Source organism: Ananas comosus, linkage group 18 (genome assembly GCF_001540865.1).
Source record: "Ananas comosus cultivar F153 linkage group 18, ASM154086v1, whole genome shotgun sequence".
NCBI lineage: Eukaryota > Viridiplantae > Streptophyta > Magnoliopsida > Poales > Bromeliaceae > Ananas > Ananas comosus.
This window is the reverse complement of record NC_033638.1, coordinates 810,042-833,704: the sequence shown is the minus strand read 5'-3', so window position 1 is coordinate 833,704 and position 23,663 is coordinate 810,042. Positions and strand designations below refer to the sequence as shown.

At 33.0% G+C, this 23,663-nt stretch overlaps 1 protein-coding gene across 3 annotated transcripts; it reads left to right on the top strand.

The window, feature by feature from the left end:
- On the top strand, positions 15,770–23,380 carry LOC109724176 (calcium/calmodulin-dependent serine/threonine-protein kinase 1-like). 3 transcript variants are annotated; one of them, XM_020252905.1, is made up of 12 exons: positions 15,770–16,057; positions 16,243–16,850; positions 17,741–17,871; positions 18,558–18,599; positions 18,738–18,846; positions 19,589–19,667; positions 19,790–20,086; positions 20,169–20,281; positions 20,913–21,020; positions 21,836–21,898; positions 21,984–22,151; positions 22,898–23,380. In XM_020252905.1, exons 2-12 carry the CDS (start codon positions 16,347–16,349, stop codon positions 23,033–23,035), a joined length of 1,752 nt encoding a protein of 583 aa, XP_020108494.1. In that variant the 5' UTR covers positions 15,770–16,057; positions 16,243–16,346; the 3' UTR covers positions 23,036–23,380. The 3 variants fall into 3 exon arrangements, with proteins under 3 accessions (XP_020108494.1, XP_020108493.1, XP_020108495.1); XM_020252904.1 differs by having other exon boundaries at positions 16,202–16,850; XM_020252906.1 differs by lacking the exons at positions 15,770–16,057; positions 16,243–16,850 and adding an exon at positions 17,284–17,404.

Below are 23,663 nucleotides of genomic sequence, written 5' to 3'. Positions count from 1 at the left end.
TAAATATTTATTTTTTTATTCTTTTCTTTTGAATTTTAAAAATCTATATTTTATTCTTTTAAAATTTGAAGATGATACACTAACATCACTGTTCCATCTATTTCATATAATTTATACAAAAAACATCCTTAAAATAGCAGGAATAATTTTTAAAACAAGCATAAGGGCAATTTGATAATTTTGCCTTTTTTTAATTAATGTCGTAACTCTCTGAAAATATTTTTGAAATTTTAAGGAGGCACAATATAGATTTTTTTAAATTAGAGAGGAAAGGCAAAAAAACGAATATTTATAAGAAAGTTTTCTGCATCTTATGCTTGTTTTAAAAATTATTCCTGCTATTTTAAGGATGTTTTTTGTATAAATTATATGAAATAGATGGAACAGTGATGTTAGTGTATCATCNATATTTTTGAAATTTTAAGGAGGCACAATATAGATTTTTTTAAATTAGAGAGGAAAGGCAAAAAAACGAATATTTATAAGAAAGTTTTCTGCATCTTAACTATTTTTTTTTTTTTTGGAGAGAGAAACATAGCATGCTACGCACTTCATTCATTTTTAGAATGAACTTAGTTGGAAATATGAAGCACCGAGACTTCTTGAAAATTTTGGTTTTCATCATTAAGCCTTTTACCACTTGCATCAGGGACGGCCGGTCAAAAAATAATTGCAGCAATAGCGCGTTACCTTTCTATCTAAAAGAAAAAAAAAACTTCAACAATGAAAAATGCACATTTATGGCAAATTTACTACTTTTTATTTAATAGGGTAACTAAAAGTTACATAGTCTAATATTCAGAAAAACCCCTTGACATTTTTGTGATTATCACTTTGCCCATATGACACCGCCAGGAATAGTCCTCCATATAAGATGTAATATAACTAAACCTTTTAACTCGGCTATAGTATTTTGGGCGATTGTTAGATTTAAGAAGTTAAGAGAGTTAAGCATGTTATAACTAGAGTAATTCTAGCATAGGTGATCCTCAGGAAGTGGGGCATCACAATAGATATCAGAACCAATCACCGACTGAAAGTGTAAGATGAGTCCTGACTCAATCAGAGTTTGCATGATAGGCCAAAACCAGAGTCTGAGAATGACAGATTAAGTTGGAATTAGAATGATAAGGCTAGTGAGACGAGACTCATACCGCCTTGTGCTTGTAATTGTGCTCGAGCCTAACGAGGAAGTTAGGATTTAAAGGGAGGAGAAATATGACACCGCCAAAGAATAGTTCTCCATATAAAATATAATAAGACTAAACTTTTTAGCTTAGTTATACCATTTTAAGTAGTGATTAACTCCAAGAGATTAACAGGATAAGCATGCTAGAGCTAAAGTAGTCCTAGGATGAATGACCCCCTTGGAAAGTGCAGGGTTAGGATGGTGAACCCTCTGGGAAGCGGAGCGTCACAATCCACTAGACATTCAAAACTATAAAATTTACCCGAGCAATGCTATTGTATTATCTATAGTATAGGGGCTTCAGTACTATAGTCTTGTTTTTGAACTGAGGGTGTTCAAATCAACCACCCACATTATTAAATAAAATCTAGAGTATTTAAAATATCTAAAAATAAAATTTCAAGTTTTATTATGCCTTTTACCTAATGATCAAATCATGTCAAAATGAACGGTAAAAAAGAATAACCTTTAAAATTGAAGATATATGATTTTTAAATTCAAGATCAAGAGTATTGATCTTGATTTAGATAATTTAAAATATTTTTTATCAAACATTTAATAAATTTAGATTCCTTTAAACTGTTAAATTACAAACTCATCGGTTAAAAACTAGGAATTTTGAGACAGTTGAACATAAGAAACGATGTCGAAAATGTATAAAAATTTTGTTTCTAAAAACTTCGAATATTCTAGATCAATTTTAATAGTATGAATTATCGATTTGAACATTCTAACATCGAAAACTATACTACAACAATTAAATATAGATTTTAGGGGTGCTTCTAAAATAAAGTAATGCATTTATTACTTAAACAACCCATTTGCTTATTGATGGATTCAACTACATGCATACATATATTTAACCCATATACACACATACTAAATTCCAAAAACTACATCCATATACTTGTAGTTAGTGAAATAGTGGTTTAGTTAATGAAGTAGGATTGTCCACTAAGCTTAAGAAAAAAAGGGAAAAAAGGACCTAACTTTACCTTATTCTAATTGATCTCATCAGATTAATTTGGTTCAGTGTGTTGAAACCAGTATCAAGCTGAAGTATTGTGACATCCCACTTTCCAGAAGGGTCATCTATCTTAAAACTATTTTAATCCTAACACGCTTAACTCTTTTAATCTCTTCGGCCTAGCCAACTCTCAAAATATTATATTCTAAGGTTGCGTTTGGCTTGAGAACTAAATTTTGGAGAACAACTTTTGTTGTTTCCGAAAACAGGGCCGAAAACAGGGGATATTCCGGTATAAGCTAGAACAAGTTGTAAATTACGTTTGGATGTTGTTTGTTTGTTCTTAGAGAATATTCTTGATAGTATTTGAATGTTTATGTTGAAATAAGGTGTTGGAAAGATAAAAATTAAATAGAATGATAAATTTGCCCTTGAATATAATAATCAAATATGATATAATAAATTAAGTATTAAAATAAATTAATTTACAAATTAAGTATATTTGTACATTATTTTGAAAATAATGTTTAGTAGTATTCAATTTAAATTTTTTTTTTCGAAACTAATTTAAAATATAACTATCTAAAATGGAACAGCACTTATTAAATTAAATTAATCATTCAATCGTTTTTTTTTAATTTACTAAATTAAATATTAATATGTCAAAATAGTGTGGCTCTTATAAATTTTTTTTAAAAATCTCTAGAAAAAAATTCCTAAACACATCCCGATGAGGAAGGGTTTCAAGGGCAAAATGTAAAACTAACAGAGCATCCCAAATTGTTCCCTCTAGTTCTCCCATACGAGGAGAACATGCTTAACGGATTGTTCCGGGAACAACCCGTTAAGCCTGGAACAACAAATCCTCCTTTCTTTTTTCTTTTTTCTTTTTTTTTTTTCTGTTTTTTGGGTATTGATTAGAGGATATCCCACCTTGTTCTGGAATATCCTTCCAACAAAACACAGCCTAAGACTACTCTAACCCTAGCACACTTAACTCGCTTAACTCTCTTGTTGTACCTTATATATAGGACTATTCTAAGACCTTGATCACACATTCTCTCCCCTTTTAAACTTTGACGTCTTTCTCAGGCTTAGACACACTCACAAGTACCAGTCAATATGAGGCTCGTCTCATTAGTCTTAAAAAACCTTCTAGGAGATCGCGCCTCACTCATAACAGCCATCAGCCAAAGAATCTTGTTCTGCCCGCTGTATAATTCTGACTCAGTTAAGACTCAATCATCTTACATTTTTAGTTGATAATTGGCTCTGATATCAACTGTGATGCCCCACTTTCCAAAAGGGTCACTCATCCTAGGACTACTTTAACCCTAGCATGCGTAACTCTTTTAACCTTTTAAGCCTAGCCGCAGTCCAAAATATTATAGTTGAATTAAGAAGTGTTAGTCCTATATATTATTCTTTATATGTAAAACTATTCCAAATTGTGGAGTCTCACGAGCATAAAGCTTTTTTGTATTTTAGCTAATCAACCACAATAAAAAAAAAAAGAGTCCTCCTACCAATATACCAAATCATGTAAAATTAATGTTAATTTTTTTTTTAAAAAAAGCATCGATCTCTTCTTCTTCTTTTTTTTTTTGCCATTTTAAAATGGCTCATAGTTGAGGGGGGTTTTCCATACATTTTTGCCCTAAGTATTGATGTTTCTAAAGCATTAATTGCAATGGTTGGTACTCCACATGAAGTTCACAAATTAATATTGAAGGGAAATTCAATTAATCAAAACAAACACACAACAAGAATTTCTTTGGAAGGTGTTGAGTTTCTTTGCAGCAACTGCAGCTCTCTCACCAGCAAAACAATGTGAGGGCCCACCAAACTACAATATTTTGTTGTATCATGTGATTCATACCCTTTGTTAGTTAATTCGCGAATTATTTGTGAATTATTGAAGATTCAAATTAAATGGTCTGTTTACAAATTTTTTTCAAAGAAAATAAATTATTCGTAAATTTTTAGGCTAGCCGAATAATTGCGAATAATTCGCGAATTATTTCCGAATTACTGAAAATCTAAATAAAAAACTTATAATTTTTATATTTAAATATAGATTATCTTATATTTTATATATTATATTTTGTATTTTATACCGAGTTCGTTTTTTAAGCCGAATTTTTCAACAAATTTAAAAATTAGAAAACGAATTTTATGCATATTACACTCTACCGAATATTTGCGGAATCCAAATTAACTAATTATGCACTTTCTCACTTTAGTACCCCTATAGTTTAAAAAATATCAAGTTAGTGTCCTGTGGTTTCATTTTTATCTTTTCGTCAGCTTTTCCGTTAATATTTCGTTAAATTATATACAAAAAAGCTTCAGATACCCTGCCTAGATTTATCGAATATTCACTTTAGTACCCTTTAGTTTTAACTTTGTCACTGATTTAACGAAAAAAATTAGTGGAATCGATAATAAAAAGATAAAAATGGAACCATAGGGTATTAAATTGATACACTTTAAACCACAGGGTACTAAAGTGAGAAAGTGTGAAACCACAGGAGTTGTATTTGAAGTTTTTCCTAATAATGATAATAGGGCTAAATTACATAAAACCTCCGCTTATAAATATCTTTTTTTTTATTTTTTCTTCCTAACTTTCAAAAATATATATTTATCTCGTCAACATTTTAAGTTGTTGTATTTAGCATCCCTTCGTCAGGGTTCTATCACTATTCCGTCCATTCTGTATAATTTATACCGAAAATATCCTTTAAAATGACAGAAATATATTAAAAATTATTTGTTTATAGAAGAATTAGGGGCAATTTGGTTATTTTACCCTCTCCACTAATGTGATACCTTTCTGAAAATATTTTTGAAATTTTAAGAGGGCAAAATATAGATTTTTAAAAGTCATGAAAGAAAAGTGAAAAAATAGATATTTATAGGGAGTTTTATGTAATTTAACCTAATAATAATAAAAAAGAAAAAAATTGTTGGATGGTCAATTTTAACTTATAGAACAACTTAACTATGCATCACTTTGGCAAATAATTTTTGTGCAATTTATATATTAATATGCAAAGATTTACTTAATCAACAAGCAATCGCGAGCATGGCGACGACGACGATAGATTTATTTATACAAATACGCCAACAGAACGGACTGATTGACCGATCGATCAATCGATCGACGAACCGATCCAGTGAGGCCAGCAGTTTGGTTTTGTCTCATTGATCACAAGATCACAAAATATAAAAAGGACTAATGAAACTTTGAACAAATTACTTTTCCAGATTTTTGAAATGTTTTGTGCTAATTAACAATATTTTCGAAATAGATATAAGTTTTTGTATGTGAGAGGATCTGATTGAATTGTGGCTAAATTAGGGACCTTCTTGAAGAGTACTTTCTTTGCATTATATAAATTATAAAATTGTATATAGGGTGCTTAAAGGAACCAGCATTCTACTTTACGGCGGGAGGTTAGGTTATGCTGAGTTATGTTCGAAATGACGAGAGGCCGGGTTGGATCGAGTCATGTTCGAAGTGGGCGTGAGGTTGGTTGGGCCGAATCACAATCAAAAATCGGTGAATGCTGTATCTGTACGCTTTAAGTGAGTTGGTTGCGTATTTCTAACAGCTCGAGCTTTTGGATTAATATTTAGCGTCAACGACCCGATGCAGGAGAGACTCTGTCTGTACGACAGATCTTATGACAGATCTATTATGTGTCTGGTTGGAATTTCACGTTGAGACTTAACATATTGAATTGGTGTAAGAAAAAAAATTAAAATAAGAAATAAAAAAAATGGAGAAAAAAAATAATTTTTAGAGTAGCTGGAGTAGTTGATTGCATGACCTACATACATGCAAATCAAGAATCAAATCCTTCTTGTTCTTGGTCAAATTATTTGATCACACTAGTCCATATTTTATACACAAGTTAAATTTCTAATGAACAAATGGGTTCTCACCACTTAGAGAGATATCACTATCCACTTTAATAAATCCATGTGGAATGGAATATTTTTTTTATTCTCTAGATTATTTTATTACTCTTCTCTATACTAATGCACACATTTTCCCCTTTTTTTTGTTTATACTTATTACAAAATTTTGATCATTAATTGCAACTAAGAAGATGATTAGTGTTGTAGTTAATTAGTCTTTGTTATTGAACATAACCTCCACAAGGATTTCATGTGTATATAATTAATAGGAATATGGCTATTATACTTTTAGAAGCACGAAGGTCTTTATATTCCACTTTATTTTTTATTATGAAACATTTGAATCGATGATTGGCTTTGTTAAACTTAATTTATACTATTTGAAGTATATGAAAGTTAGATTTTATAATTTTTCGACATCATCTACCTTGTGATCGAGTGGTTCTAAAATGAACAACTAAAAATAAAAATCTCATAAAAAGTAAGGATACAAAATTTAAATTTTAGATCAAAAATACTAATCTTACTGTAGATAGTTAAAAAACAAAAATCAAAATTTCACCAAATTTGGATACTTCTGCACCGTTAAGCTTGTGACAATCTCTTATCGACCATTAAAATAGTTGAATTTTAAAACGTTTCAACGACCAGGTAAATGACATCGAAAAATCAAAAAATTTAACTTTTATATACTTTAAATAGTATTAATCAAGTCTAAGAGAGTCGACCATCGATTCGAATATTCCATTATCGAAAACAAAGTGAAAGCACAGAGGGCTTCTTGCTTCAAAAAGCATAGTAGCTTTATTCATATTTTTTAATTCTCTTGATTATTCTATTACTCATCTCTATACTAATGCATACATTTTCTTTCTTTCTTTCTTTCTTTCTTTTTTTGTTATATTACTTATCACAAAATTTTGATCAAATAATTACAACTAAGGAGATTATTAATGGTGAAGTTTATTAGGTCTTTGTCATTTAACATAACCTTCAAAGGGATTCACATGTGTGTTGAATACTGAATCTAGTTAATTAATACCCCATTGGTAGGATAAGAGTCATCTTTTCTCTTTAATTAATTTTAGGTGGTTGGTTGGGATTATCTTAACCTTTGATGGTGAAATTTGGAAATGCACCAACTTTTTTTTTTCTTTTTTTTTCCTTTTTAATTTATTATAAATATATATATCTTTTTTTTCTGAAAATGGTACTTGAGCAAAAGATTTAATTTCTTATTGGCTAAAAAGGATTTTGACCTTGTGAAAAAAATCCCATCATTCCCTCTAAAAGAAGGATCTAAACACAATCATTATTATCCAACCATGGAATTATGGATGATGATTATGCTCTTATCCCTTTTTCAAGTTTGACCAATGTAAAGTCTCACAAGAAAGTGTATCCAATAAGTGTTGTTGTTTTTTTTTTTTTTTTGGTTTACTAGTCTTCTACAGGTACCCTATTACTTTCAAATGATATAAAATTATGGGCCAATTTAAATGCATAAACATCATCATTTATTCAGAATAACATAAATCACATCGGAGATTAAAAAAAAAATTATCATGTTAAAATATAGGCGACAAACTTTTGTCTTCATACTTAACAAGTAATTACTGAATGACTTATTCTAACATTCAAAAAACTCATTAGTATTTATTTAGCCTGACTTTTAGGATAATTTTTTTGCTTTTCAAAGTCGCAAGAATCTACTTCGCGAGTAAATAATCAAAGATTTTCTTATCTTTGAGTCTATCAGTCTGTCTTCCATGCATCTTGCTGCTGCTGCTTCTGCTGCTTCTCCTTTTTTTTTTTTTTTTTTTCTATTTCTTGTGATTGAATCTTTAGCTACTTATATTATTGTTATTTAGCTTCTACTAGGTGGTAACAAGAGCCATTTCTAAGCCTCCCAAAGAGGGGGTTGCTTCCTTGCAATGGCATCAAAGTACCTGTACTCCATGTTACTCCATGTTCCCTTTAGCTATTTTTTTATTCACTCCCCTCCTATAGCTTTACTCCTCACTCTTTTTTTCTTTTTTTTTTTCCCTCCCCTTCTAAGTGCTTTGCTTCCCTTTGGTGCCATTCCCCCTCCCCCCTCACTTTTTTTCATATTAGCTTTATTCTTTAGAGAAAAAATGCCTTTGTCTTACACCACCCTCCTCTCTCTCTCTCTCTCTTGTAGTTTACTTTCCCCAATAATAATAGTCCCCTTCTTGTGGGACCCACCTTGTGAATTGAACCAATTAGGGCATTTCTTTAGGTGCACAATCCACTGACATATTCCTCCACCTCCCATTCTTTGTGGGTTCCTATGACTTAGAGAGAGAGAGAGAGAGAGAGAGAGAGAGAGATCCTTGTGTTTGGCTTATGTGAATGGGGCTATTAATATTTGCATGGGTCACACAATGCCCTAGGCCACCAAACACCAAGCACTACCCTTTCATTTTCTCATCCTCCCAATGAAATTCTCTTCACTCTTTTATTATTGTATTGGTGTTAGTACTATTTAAGTATTATTTTAGTTGTTGTCACTAACTATTTAAGTATTATTTTAGTTGTTGTCACTAAGGCTTCGTTTGGTTCGGAATTAAGTAAGAACTAGTTATTTCAGTGATAGAATTAAGCTCAGGGTTAAGGTGGGGTTAGAGTAATTTTGTGTTTGGTTGAGAATTGCATTTAGTTCAGGTATAAGTAAAATAGTGTTTGGTTGGAGTAGATGGAATAAGAAGGATAGTGTGTTGTTATAAATAGAAAATAATGATTTTGCCCTAATTTTTATATTTGAATTTAAATTTTTTATTTTATATTTAAAATTTTTAATTTAAATAGATAACTTTTAAAATTACAGTATTCAAAATTAAAATTTATTTTTAAATCTCAAATTTAAAAATTTAAATAACTAACAAAATCATTACTAATGATAAATATTAACAAAAACATTTTAAAATAAAATTATAAAAATTTAACTTTCTAAATAAATAATAAAATAATATATTTTCAATAATTACAAATTATAATTTTAAATTTCAAATATACAAAATATTAAATTAAAAAATCAAAAATAACAATTTAAATTTAAATTTATAAACTTAAAAATTTAAATTTAAATTTAAGAATTTAAAAATCAATTAAAAATATAATATTAATTTTAAGATGTACATAGATTATAATTTAAAGATTTAATAATTTAAATATAATTTAACAATATATAAAAATTAAATAGGGGTACGGGATTAACTTACCCCACCCTATTCTTTGTGGGGGAGGGGGCGGGGGCGGGGGGGGGCCGCGAGTGGTTTAGGGGGATTAATCCCTTACCCCCCTTTTTAGCCCCTAAGTAATCATTGGTTCGGGGTAAGCAAATAAGGGTATTCCAGGGATAGTATAAGTGAGGTATAACGGGGATTAGATCAAATTTTGCTTGATTAAAATTCGATTATTCTGAGAATAAAAAAAATAGTGTTGTTAGGAGTAAGATTGAATAAAAATTAAAGGGTAGTTAAATTAAAAATATAATATATCCCTTTATTTAATATAAAATTTAAATTTTTATAGTTAATATTATATTTTAAAAATTATAAATTTTAAACTTTAAATTTTAAATGCTTGAAATAAAATTAAAATTAAAATCTCAATTTTAAATTCAAAATTTTAAATATTTAAATTCAAACTTTAAATTAAGATCAAATTTAAATTTTAAAAAAAAAAATATCAATTAAATATAGAGAGAAATTAAATTTATTTAAATTTTAAATTTTAATTTATTATAATATTTAAATATAATTTATTATAAAATTTATTACAATATTTAAATATAAATAATATGTATTAATATAGTACAATTAATAATTTCATAATAAAAATAATGTATTATAATATATAATATATTAAATTTATATGATTTAGTTTTAATTCATTTTATAATTTTAATTAAGTTTAAAATTAAGCATTGGAATAACACTATTCCACCAAAATGGTGGAATAGTAAAAAGCTTGCTATTCCGGGATAACCGGGAATAGCAAGCTTTGGTCGAGATAAAATATCCTGATAAAAAATGATTCCGTTTGGCGGAATAGCGAGGATAACTTTCGTTATCCCCGTTTATCCCCCGAACCAAACAGGGCCTAACCGAACAGGGTGTAAGGAAAGAAAAAAGGGGTGCCTTGGAGACAAAAGATTATTTAGTATGATATCAAAACAGAAAATACTAAATTCAAATATCTGTCAAACTATTAATTTTATTTAATTTCTTTTTTGTTTAATTCTAGTGCGTGTAACAAAAGATATCAAGCCCAGATGTAAGTACGAATGTTGAATATAAATATTAAAAATAGTACTTTCTAATAACTTGAGATTTTGAAGAACAAAGTTGTTAACCTCTATAAATGATTCTCTTATTTCCTTTTGTGTCATATATTTTCTTTTTTTATTATAGAAAAAAGGTATTGTTATCATTTATATCACATTATATCTTATTTATCTACATTCTACGGATGGCCTATGTCAGAAATTTAGCCGACAAAAGAAAATTTCTACTTATTTTTTTAGTCGAGAGAAAAAGTTTAACATTCAAATTTGATGTTTCTATCCATGAAAAAAGAAATTAGAATGGAGCTTCTATGCGACAAGGAGCATCTGCTCCTTCTAGCTGCAACAAAAACCTATTGGAACAAACTAAATAGAAGTATTATTTGGGTTCCTCTGAGCAACTCATGTAAACACTTTTTAAGGCATGTATGGTTCGCCTGCAGTGCAAAGCCAGTAGCACAAAATCACAACTTATCCTTCTGTGGCTCAAAATCTAATTTCAGCTTCGCATAATAGCAAAAGCCGTCAGTTACCAGCAATAACTATAACTGTATAGCTGCAAGCCAAATCAGAAGCAGAACGAAGCAGACACTTAACTAGAAGCGACAGGTAACAGTATGTAACAAATCAGATACTTATAAAAGTAGAAGCAATAGGTGAAACTGGTCCCTTAAAACAGTTGGTTGAGCTTCTTTGAGATGCAAATCTCTCTTCTTTCTTTTCTCTTCTACTCAACATCTAGAAGACACTGGAAGGTCTTTCTTCTGTGAAGCTTCACATGACAGCTCTACTCCAAAAATATATATATTTTCTGCTGCTTCTTCCCTTTGTTTTTTTGCCCTTTTCCTTTTATCTGAACCACCATCCTCTATTCTTTGGATGTACATATATATATATATATATATATAAATATAAAATGAGGTCATAGTACATACACTTATTCCACAATATTTATAGTACCAGTTGCCAAATTCCACACTGCTGTTTCTCCCAGGATGCTTTGAAGAGAGAGAGAGAGAGAGAGAGAGAGAGAGAGCACAAGCTTTGAGATTTGTACTATGAAGTGTGATACAACTCCATTGAAAAAGTGAACCTACCTCACATGCTTTATTTACATGCATGTGTTTTCCCGTCTACCCTATTTAATCTCCCTATTTAGTGCTTGAACTATACATGTTTGTTGATTGGATATGCTCTACCACATCATCCGTGGACCGCCACTCGGCGTCGTTCATCGTGTATAAAACGAAGTTATTATATGAACTTGGCGTACCGCAAACAAAGTTCGAGAAATAGGGTTTGCAGGAAAAGATTACTAGTTTCGGATCAAAACCGATTGGATAAGAGATTTTTAGAAGAGTGTTACACCATCTATATTGAATCTCTTTTGAAAGTACATACTAGGAGAGCCAATCTGGTTCGATTATGATTTTCAACCTAACTTATTGAAAAATCAGTTTCGTATATTTATTTAAGACAATAAATATATTATTTGCTCAACAATTTTAATTAGGTTCAGATACAATTATTTTTCGAATCAGACCATGTGGCAAATCAGGTCCAATATATTTCCCTAACTAAAGTGGGTGGGGAAGGGGGATATCTTTGTTGGCTTAAAGGTGCCAGCATCCTGTCCGGTGATGGGAGGACAGATTGGGTCGAGTCACGTTCGAAATTACGTGAGGCTGATTGAGCTGAGTCACAATCGAGATCCGTGGGTGCTGTATCTGTACGTTTTAGGTGAATTAGTTGCGTGTTTCTAACCGCTCGAGCTTTTGAGATTAATGGTCAGCACCGACGATCTGACAATCCTATGTGTCGTGTTTTGATTGGCTTGGTCCAGTAGACATGGTCCAGGGAAGAATGCACCCCAAATAGATAGGGGAAGAAAGGTGGAGCCTGCAGCTACCATCAAAGGGGGTGGTGCTGACAGCATAGCCTCATTTAATTAAAAGTTTTAACTGCCTATTAAAGAGGGCCCCACCTCCCAACTACTCATAGTTATGAAGTGGTGGGGACTTGTATGTGACCATTATATCCATACAAAGATGAGAGAAACTGCATGTGCCCCATCAAAATGACCCTGATTAAAAGACACCATACAATTTTGTACTACTAATGCTACTATTTACTACCACTCTCTCTAATAAGTGATGTTTTTTTTTTTTTTGTTAAAATATAGAAAACTCTCTTATAAATATTTAATTTTTTTAAAATTTTTTTTACTTTTAAAAATTTATATTTTGACCTTTTAAAATTTTGGAAATATTTTAGCGAGTACGGCATTAATGGAGAGGATAAAATGACTAAATTACTTACTTTTTTTATAAGAAAAAAATAAATTTTAATATATTTCTATTATTTTGAAGAAAATTTTTGATATAAATTATAAGAAATAGACGAAATAGTAATGAACCCTGACGGAGGAGGGGCTAAATGCACAAACTTGAAATGTTAGGGGAGTAAAATATAAGTTTTTGAAAGTTAGGGAGGAAAAGTGAAAAAGAGAGTATTTATAAGAAAATTTTCTGTAATTTAACCTAGGGGGTTAAAAATGTATAGAATTTATCTGAATTATGACTCATTTTGGAATTTTGATTTTACTAATTCTATTCTTTAATTTATTTGATTTGAGTCGGTCAACGATACTTTAGCTTCAAAATTTAGGCGGATTACTTATTTTAATGAATTTATAGTTACGAGAATTGTATGAAGTGTGCTAAATAAATTTGTAAAGCTATACAAATTAAAGTCAAAGTGCCGTTGACTGACGAAATCAAATAAATTGAAGTGTTAGGTGCCCAACCATATCAAAATTGTAAATATTTTAGGTAAGTTTTATACAATTTTACCCTTTTTTGGATTTTTTTTTCCTTTCTTTTGAGCTAGTTTGTGGGAAAACAATCATACACTTAACTATTTGCTAAAATTATACTAAAATTAACTTTTAGTTGAGATATAATTTATATAAAAATTAATTTTCTACCGCTGTTTGTTTGATGAGAAATTAATGGCTTCGAAACTTAAGTTTTGCTATTTTCTATTTTATTTTATTGAAAGCTCCCACGCTAGCATACAAGAGGATATAAAAGTTGGATTAGCTAATCTTTTAGTAGGTTTTTCTATCCCTTTTCTTTCAATAATTGATTTCACCACACTAGCATACAATTTCTTTACATGAGAAGTGAAAGCTAAGTTTTTTTTTTTTTTTTTTTTCACTAAATCATGATCTAAAATACACTAATTGATTTGAAAACCAAAAGATCATATGATATGTTAGTTTGGACATTTTTAAGGCTCTATTGCGCAGAAATTTCAGTACGTAATTTTGAGATTTTGTGAGTTCTGATTATAATTTCAGTTTTGGAAATTAAGCCTGTTTATTTTATTTTTTTTTCTTTCAGAAATCTGACCAAATTGTTTCTCTACCCAAAATGCATATAAAATAAACGTATCAAACCCTTTTGTTTGGTAGATTTTCGTATTCCTGGGAAAAATAATTTCAATAATTATAGGAGAGAAATAAAAAAAAATATTTTCTTTAAATTATTCAAATATTCTTCTTCTATTTCCCCCCCCTCTCTCTCTCTCTCTCTCTTTTTTATTATTATTCAAATATTCTAAAATTTTATTGTCTTGAGTGAAGAAACCATTGCAGAAATTCAGCCAATTAGGCACTTAAGTTAATCTACTTTTACCTTGGCAAGCAAGCCAAACCATTTTTTTTCCTTCTTTTTTTACAATTCTTTATTTATTGTTTTTTTCTCCAAGCTTGATAGAGTGAGGTAACTACTGAAGAGAGAGCCCTTTTTAATCCCACAAATGCAGGTCAACTCTCCTACATATACTCAAGCACAAAAATAGAGATGAGAGAGAAAGAGACTATAGAATATATGTATAATATATATAGAGAGAGANGCGGGCCTCTTCGCTATTACGCCAGCTGGCGAAAGGGGGATGTGCTGCAAGGCGATTAAGTTGGGTAACGCCAGGGTTTTCCCAGTCACGACGTTGTAAAACGACGGCCAGTGAATTGTAATACGACTCACTATAGGGCGAATTCGAGCTCGGTACCCGGGGATCCTCTAGAGTCGACCTGCAGGCATGCAAGCTTAATAGAGTGAGGTAACTACTGAAGAGAGAGCCCTTTTTAATCCCACAAATGAAGGTCAACTCTCCTACATATACTCAAGCACAAAAATAGAGATGAGAGAGAAAGAGACTATAGAATATATGTATAATATATATAGAGAGAGAGGTTTCTAGAAAGAGAGAGAGAGAGAGAGAGAGAGAGAGAGGGGGGATTAAGCAAGGCAAGTGCAAGTGCAACAACTCCCAATTTCATTTTGGGGGAGCTGAAAGGACAGCCTGTGAATGAGACATCATCACAGTTCACAATCCCCCCCTCCCCCCAGCATTAACAATTCCTCTCTCTCTCACACAGACCATTCCTAGCGTAAGTGATAAAAAATTTAATAATTAGTATTCAAAATTTTAAGTTCGAATCCTTGTTGATTTACATTACTAGCTAAGTTTATTTCTAAATAAAATAAACGAAACAGTTAGCATGCTATCTATCTCTTAAAAAAAAACAATTCCTCTCTCTCTCATCGATGATATGTAGTGTAGTTGGCTAAAAATTTAATAATTNTGCAAGTGCAACAACTCCCAATTTCATTTTGGGGGAGCTGAAAGGACAGCCTGTGAATGAGACATCATCACAGTTCATAATCCTCCCCCCCTAGCGCAAGTGGTAAAACACTTAATAATTAGTATTCAAAATTTTAAGTTCGAATTTTAGTTGATTCACATTACTAGCTAAGTTTATTTCTAAATAAAATAAACAAAACAGATAGCATGCTATCTATCTCTTAAAAAAAAAAAAATTTCTCTTTCTCTCTCATCGACGATATGTGGTGTAGTTGGCTAAAAGTTTAATAATTAATATTTAAAATTTTCTATTTAAAGTTTAATTATTTTATATTTTTAGCTCAGTTTATTTAGAAAAATGAACAAAACAGATAGTATACTATCGTTCTCTAAAGAAGAAAAATTTCTCTCATTGACCGTATCCAGCAGAGCCGGTGGCGAATGACTCGATGATTAATACTCGAGATTTTAAGTTTGAAACCTAAATACTTAATACTTTTAGCTGAGTTTATTTTTATAAAAAAATAATTCTTTTCTCTTACTAACTGTATTTAGTACTGTTGGTTAAAAATTTAATGATTAATATCCGAAATCTTATGTTTGAATTTCTATTGCTTCGTATTTTTAACTGAGTTTATTTAAAAAAGAATGAGCAATACAGATGAATACAATGCAGGTAGTCTGCTACCTCTCTCTCTCTCTCTCTCTCACTCTCTCTCTCTCTCTCAATAAAAAAAACAATTTCTCTCTCTCTTCCCCCTCCCCTCCTCTTCTCTAATGACAAAAAACAGATGCCACTCTCAGCCAGCCCCAAAGAAGAGCTAAAAAGCAAAAGAAAGGGGATTCCTTTCCTTTCCTTCCCCCCCCTCTCTCTCTCTCTCTCTCTTCAGCATCTTCCATTTGTAGCCTTTACCAATTCACAACCCCCTCTCTCTCTCTCTCTCTCTCTCTCTCTCTCTACACCATCTTGGTTTCTCCCAAATTGATAAGTGCAGGAGATTTAGCCCCAACTTTGGTAATCTCATTCCTTCTCTCTCTCCTCTCTAATCTTTAAAAGTTGCAATTTTTAACCTCCATTTTTGTGCTCTTCCCTTTCCAACAGCAATTGTATGTAGCAAGCTCTGATCTTGCTTGCTTGTTTATTTATTTTTCTGTGAAGGGTCATGTAATTTTACTGGGGTTTTGTTGAAACCACAAGAAGAGGGGAAAAAGATCAAATTTTTACTGGGTTTTCGCTCAATTTCCTGTGATTTGGCTCCAAACCCTTGATCCAATTTACTTGGGGGTGTGATTGTGTTGCTCCCATGGGGCTCTGCCATGGAAAACCAATCCAAAAAACCCCGGAAACCGAAGAGGAAGCAGTAGTGAACCATGTAGAACACCCCCCCACCATTGAGGAGCTCCCTCCTCCGAAGCCGCAAACCCCGAAACAGCCCAAATTCTCCTTCTACATCCCCAGCCCCCTCCCTGCTTCCTACAAAAGCTCGCCGGCCAATTCGAGCGTAAGTTCCACGCCTTTACGGCTTTTCAAACGGCCCTTCCCGCCGCCGTCCCCGGCAAAGCACATTAAGGCGCTGCTCGCGCGGCGGCACGGGTCGGTGAAGCCGAACGAGGCCTCCATACCCGAGGGGAGTGAGGTTGAGCTAGGGTTGGATAAGAATTTCGGGTTCTCGAAGCACTTCTTTTCGAAGTACGATCTCGGGGAGGAGGTGGGGAGGGGCCATTTCGGGTATACTTGCTCCGCGAGGGCGAAGAAGGGGGAATTGAAGGGCGAGGAGGTCGCCGTCAAAGTCATTCCCAAGGCAAAGGTCGGTGAGATGTTACAATTCTCGATCTTTTCTATAGCATTGCTCTTTATCGGCGTTGAATATCTATATTTGTGATCTAGTCCGGGAGTTCCAAGAATTCGGAAGTATGCGATCTACTTGTCTTTTTTACTTTCATGTTTCGAAGATATATATATATGATTTAGATCGATGTTGAAATTGCTATATTGATCCGATTACTTTTTGCTTTCGTGTTATATAGTGCGTAAATTTGTTTGTTGTTCTTTGAAAGAAATTTGTCATTTTTGTCCAGATCTGCAGAGTAAATTTGCCATCTTTTTTAAAATGTCTGTAGTTCGTTAGTAATAGCATTTAGTTTGGTGCGAAGTCACACACGAATTTACTAGCTCTCCTTTTCAATTTGGTGGATCCTACAGCGAAATTAAATAGAATTATCACTACCTTTTGCCAACTTCATTGTCTCAAAAAAAAAAAAAGAAAAAAGAAGCCAACTTCCTCGTTTTGTTTTAAGATAAAAGCTCGCATCTAAGGAATACTGCATTTTGTTCATATATTTGCGCCACATGATTAATCTGGTATCTTCTCCTTTCGCCGTTAGCTATTGGATGTTTATTTGCATCTTCATATTTTGTGACGAAGATGATCATTCGCAACAAAATATTTATTTATTTTTTCTCACCTATTCTTCTCCTTTTGTTCAATACTAATACTCACCAAGAAAAGTATCAGAATTGAGTGGAAGATTAAATGTCAGGGAAAGAAAAGGAACATTGAGTTGCATCTTTCGATTTATTTTCTTGAAGCTTATACCATGATGAATATATTGCAGTATCGATTCCATTTATGATCATAGCATGCCCGAATTTATGTAAAATAAAAATGTTTTCATTGAAAAAAAAATGCTTTTGCAGATGACGACAGCTATTTCCATTGAAGATGTTAGAAGGGAAGTGAGAATATTGAGTTCTCTCTCGGGGCACAAAAATCTTGTGCAGTTCCATGATGCTTACGAGGATGAAGACAATGTGTATATAATCATGGAGTAAGTTCGCATTTCATTCTTCCTTTTTCAATTTCTTACTGTTTTCGCTAGAAAGTTAATTTATCCGGTTTTGAAATTATTAGCATAAAACTATGACATTTCTATGGTGAGATACATGAACAAATACATACTTTAAATTTGCTCTATCTCAACTTTCCACAGGCGAAATTATTTTTTGCTAGGAAAGACTTATTCGTGCTTCTAGTGGACAAGAATTAGCTTTGGTTCAGCTGTCGTTCTCGTGATTTGATAGTCGGCGTGCTATTTCTTAAATGTGTTTGTTTTTTCTTCTTTTCCATCTTTACAAAAAGATATGATTTTCTTAGTCTACTTTTCAACTTTTAGTACCAAACTTGCTCCATTACTAAAAGACTAGTACACATAGTTTTAAATGATCGGTGCGCAACTTTGAATTATAAATGCATACTTTTGAGTGTTCAGTGTGCAAGTTCAACCGTTGGTTCAAACTTGCAAATCGATCATTAACTCGATGTTGTGTGTCGCGGTCTTGTACCGAAGGGGTTGTTTGGTTCCAATAGTCAAAAGTAGTTGAGAGTTGTGAGTGCGATATAATGTTTGTGTGCGAGACCTATTATGAGACCTATTGACTGTTTCAGAAGATGTGTGTGACCTATTTCTTCGTTCGAGTAATTATAGCTTATTTTGACTATTTTGTTTTAATTCAGGTTATGTACCGGAGGTGAACTTTTGGACAGGATACTGTCGAGGTACATTGATATCCGTAATCATATATTATCTGTTTTATTTCCAATTTTCCATGTTGTATGTAAGAGTAGTACTGGTTTAGTACAAGTATTAACCATTAAAAATATTCCTAGATGAGGAATAACTTTTATTCATTCTAGGGGTGGGAAATATTCGGAAGAAGATGCGAAAGCCGTAATGGTTCAAATTTTGAGCATCGTATCTTTCTGCCATCTTCAAGGTGTCGTCCACCGAGATCTCAAGCCGGAGGTACTGCATTACTCAAACAACATCATACGGAAATTGTTTGTTTCTGATTTTTTTTTTTTTTTCAACATAATCCACTTCTTTTTGGTTTTTGTAGCTATGGTTCACTATGAACTAATGTTTTCTTTTATGGAGTGAATACTTAATTGCCATCTTCTGATTGTTGAATATTAATATTAAAAACACCGTTCTCTAGTAGCTTAGTCTTTTGGAGAATAGCGGTTGTTTCGCATTATTTAACATGGTATTAGAGTAAGAGGTTCTTAGTTCGAGTCCCGCTAGGCCCTTAGTACTACTAATTTCTTCCCATTTAATTCAAGTCCACATCTTGGGCCTATTAAAATGTCTCGAGCTCAGATGTGAGGGAAAGTGTTGAATATAAACATTAAAAATACCATTCTCTAGTAGTTTAAGTTTTTGGAGAATAATGATTCATTAAAAATACCATTCTCTAGTAGTTTAAGTTTTTGGAGAATAATGATTGTTTTACATTATTTAACGCTCATAAGGTTGTGTAGTAGAGCTTCAGCGAGAGGCGTTCTGGTCCGTGCTAGAATATTTTAGACCGAAATCGCAAAATCAAAAATAAATGGTAAAAATGCTTATTTATGCCCCAAGTAAAATTCTGGTGTGGATATATTTATGAGCCTAAATCAAATGACCCTTGCGCGAGTACTCTTTTAACATTCATTGTGGTGTACCTTGTTTGAACTGTGTTTGATAATCCATTATGTTGGTTGTTCAGAATTTCCTTTTCTCTTCGAAGGACGATAATTCAACCCTGAAGGTCATAGATTTTGGCCTATCTGACTTTGTTAAGCCAGGTTAGTTCTTTTTTCTTTTTCTTTTTTTTAATAATTGGGAATTTCACTTTTTTTCCTCTCGAACTATTACATTTTAATGATGATTTTATGGGTTTCATTTTCCCATTACTCGAATTGTGCAGACGAAAGGCTTAATGACATTGTCGGTAGCGCATACTACGTTGCGCCGGAAGTTCTTCATCGATCTTACGGAACTGAGGCTGACATGTGGAGCATCGGAGTAATCGTGTATATTTTGCTCTGCGGGAGCCGCCCGTTCTGGGCCCGCACCGAATCGGGCATATTCCGAGCAGTTCTAAAAGCCGAACCGAGCTTCGACGAACCTCCGTGGCCGTCCCTCTCTGCCGAAGCGAAAGACTTCGTCAGGAGGTTGCTCAATAAGGATTACCGCAAGAGAATGACGGCTTCACAAGCTCTATGTAAATTCCTCGTGGCCTTGTGATTGCTTAATGTAGTGTTATATACTTAAAAGTAATACTTTGGTTTCATTTTAAAACGCAGGCCATCCTTGGATTCGCGAGGCTCAAGAAGTGAGGATTCCTCTCGACATCTTAACTTACAAGCTCATGAGAGCTTACATTAGTTCGTCTTCTCTAAGGAAATCAGCTTTGCGGGTAAAAATCAGTTTATAATCTCTATACAAATATGCCATGTTGATTGTTCCGTCCTCGCCCTGGTTTTAATTATCCTAATCGATTCCTTAAAAAGAAGAAAAAAAAAATGCTCCTACTTGTTCCGAAATTATTGGTGGGAAAATTTTTTTCCACCCGAACTTCGGTTCAACTGAAAGTCATTTTCAATCTGAAAAATATTTACGGGCAAACAAACAGGCCTTATGATTGTTCACTTGATCTTGTGGGTAGTTAAAAAGCCGTAGATATTAACTTTAAAGTGCGATATCTTATTAAAATGTTTCTTCAATTGATATATCAGTTTCTTTTATCGAATGGTAATTCAAAACTTGTTAATGTCTCCTCCATTTGCTTGCTCAGAACCGTGTGATTGGTTTATATTCGATTCATTTGCCCTATAGTTTAATGGAGAACGAAGATGTTTATCTTGATGTAAACATTTTCAAAACATTTACTAACAAATTATCGACTTATTTGCTTTTTTTTCCCCTTTCCATGAAATTGATTGAGCGAACTCTTTTAATCGATCATTTAACATTGTTTCCTTTTTTATTTAATAATTGGAATTTATCGACTATGTTGACATAGCTTGATATACTTGAACATTTTCCAGGCACTTGCCAAGACGTTGACCGTGAACCAGCTCTTCTATCTCCGAGAACAGTTCGGATTGCTCGGGCCGAATAAGAGCGGCTTTATTTCCTTACTGAATTTAAAGGCGGTAAGTGATTCAATGCCTGTTTGGAATGGCTCTTTTAATAGTTTCTCTGCTCCAAAAAGTAGTACTAGCTTAGGACATGTTTGTTTCACCGAAACTGGACTTTGAGTTGTGAAGTGGATTTTGGGTTGAAGTGGAGTTCGATGAAAACTACTTCTCCCTTGCTGTTTGTTCCATAGTTATGGAAGTAAAGTTTCTTCAGTTCTGCTGTTTGTTTGGCAGAAAGTGAATGATATAAAACAATAATTTATACATAAATAATAAATAACTTAATAAATAATAAATTATTATATTATAATAAATAACAATAATATAATTAATTCCTATAATAATATAATAGTAAAATAATTTTATTATTTTATTATTTTTCCTTCACATCTTTTCACCGTAATTGACTTCGGCCCGGACTCAATTACGCTGTTTCGGATAACTCTGTGTTTCAACCGTATCTTTATTATGGCGAAACAAACAACAGAAGTGATCGTTTACGGCTGAAAACGCTTCACCCTCTCTCCATTTTCACCCAAACAAACAGGCCCTAGTGTTTGGCAAATACATAATTAGGAGCTTTTGCTATAGCAGGAAGCTAATGCGGCCTTCAAGGTCGCTAAAACAGAAGCTCTAATTTGAAACTTCAATTTTTCATATAGTGGAAAGTTGGGAAATTTTAACTTGACGAAAAAAGGTGTGAGTACCTTTTCAAACTGCTATGCTGAAACTGCTTTTGCGAGAAGTTCTAACTGGGCCAAAAAGGCACTTACTATATTCATCGTATTTATTTCCACTCGCGGGCTTCTAACATAAGTCGCCATTTACAGGCCTTGATGAAACAAGCAACCGAGGCGATGAAGGATTCAAGGGTTCTTGATTTTGTTAACACGGTAGGCTCAAATACTTAGACCTAATTGCTTTTAAACAAGTTTGAGAAAAATGGTGCTCTTATTCATGTCCGATTTTGCTTTTCAGGTGAGCTCTCTTCAGTACAGAAAGCTTGATTTTGAAGAATTCGCCGCTTCGGCCGTAAGTGTTTATCAAATGGAAGGATTGGATACCTGGGAGCAGCATGCTCGCAGCGCATACGAATATTTCGAAAAGGACGGCAACCGGCCTATCATGATCGAGGAACTTGCATCGGTAAGACTCAAATAACAGGTTTTGTAGGTTAAAAAACCGATGAACTCCTACTATAGATCATTTTCGAGCATCTCCCTTAACTTCGAAAGTTCACGGTTTTAAGTGCCCATCGGTACGAGCCGTGCCCACTGTGCTATACTATGCCAGCAAGATATCTGCGCGATACGACCCTCGTGTCAACAGCAGAGCTCGACATCTTCTTTTCTTTGAAGCTAGCAAGCATTTATCTCAATAAAGTGTAAAAAATATATAACAAGCAATTAAAATATACTGATGCCAACGAAAATAAATATGTCATGTCATAGTGCGTCCGCAGAGAGGCATTTTTGTGACTGACACACATCGGCACCGCATGACACCAAAATAAGTATGTCATGTCATAGTGTGGCGACGCATGGGTATGTTTTTTGACAGGCACACGTCTGTACAGTACGGCACGCCAGCAAGTTCTTGGCACAATCCTGTACCACGACACTTAAATTGTGGCATGAATCAAAACAATGTTCAAATCCCCATTAATCCTTCATGCAAATCTCTTCGGACATATCGTTGCATTCATATGAAAAGAAATGAAGATTAAATCAATTTACATCTAAATGCACTACATTCCGAGAGCTCCCTTTCATTTTAACCTGAAATTTATTTAGATTAGCAACTGTTGTTATTGTCCTTAGATTAAAGTTGTATAGGTGTCCCCAATTTCTTTTTTTATGTTCTTTCTAACAGTAGTTGCATGTTTTAACCAGGAACTCGGGCTTAGCCCTTCGGTGCCCGTTCACGTCGTTCTCCAAGATTGGATCAGACATAACGACGGAAAACTCAGCTTCCTCGGATTCGTAAAACTCCTACACGGGATCTCAGCACGCTCGATCCCAAAAGCTTAGCGCGTAATTGCGTACCCCCTTCCTCAAAACTCGAAGAGGTGAGTTTGCGTATTCCTAAATGCCACGAAATCGAGGTGAATGAGATGTCGTCGCAAACCAACCGAAGTCGTCGATTCAGTGTAAGCTTTTTTTTTTTTTTTTTTTTTTTTTTTACTCTTTTTCGGAATCGATCGAATTGTGGCGTAACTGAAGATGTTTAAGAGAAATGTACATATTGAGGTTAGAAGAAAAAGAAAATTTGAAGGCCTAGAGGGAATTCGAGGCCGGTTTACGTCAGTTTTTATGCACTGTGGAACTCTTTTTACTGTCAATAAGATTATATACTCTTTCCTGCTTGTGATGAAAGGTAAATTGTGCATTGTATATGGAACAAATTTAGATGTTTCTACAAGTAAAAAGGTGGTGTTTACTTCCTCATCATACATCTGAATCGACGATTATCCACCGTGAAACTTGATTTAGAATATTTGAATTTTTTAGAGTCTGAATTTCACGATTTTTTGATATCATTTACTTATTATTCAGGTGGTCTCCAAATTGCTTATTTTTTGTTGGAAAAACCGCGACAAAAAATCCGATTGTGATAAAATCTAACTAATTTCGTAATGAAATTAATAAATTTAACTGA

Coding starts and splice junctions, on each gene's coding strand:
- LOC109724176 (XM_020252905.1), top strand. CDS start 16,347: ATGGGGCTCTGCCATGGAAAACCAATCCAAAAAACCCCGGAAACCGAA. Junction 21,021..21,835: donor CCTTACTGAATTTAAAGGCG/GTAAGTGATTCA, acceptor CGCCATTTACAG/GCCTTGATGAAACAAGCAAC. Junction 21,899..21,983: donor TTCTTGATTTTGTTAACACG/GTAGGCTCAAAT, acceptor TTTGCTTTTCAG/GTGAGCTCTCTTCAGTACAG.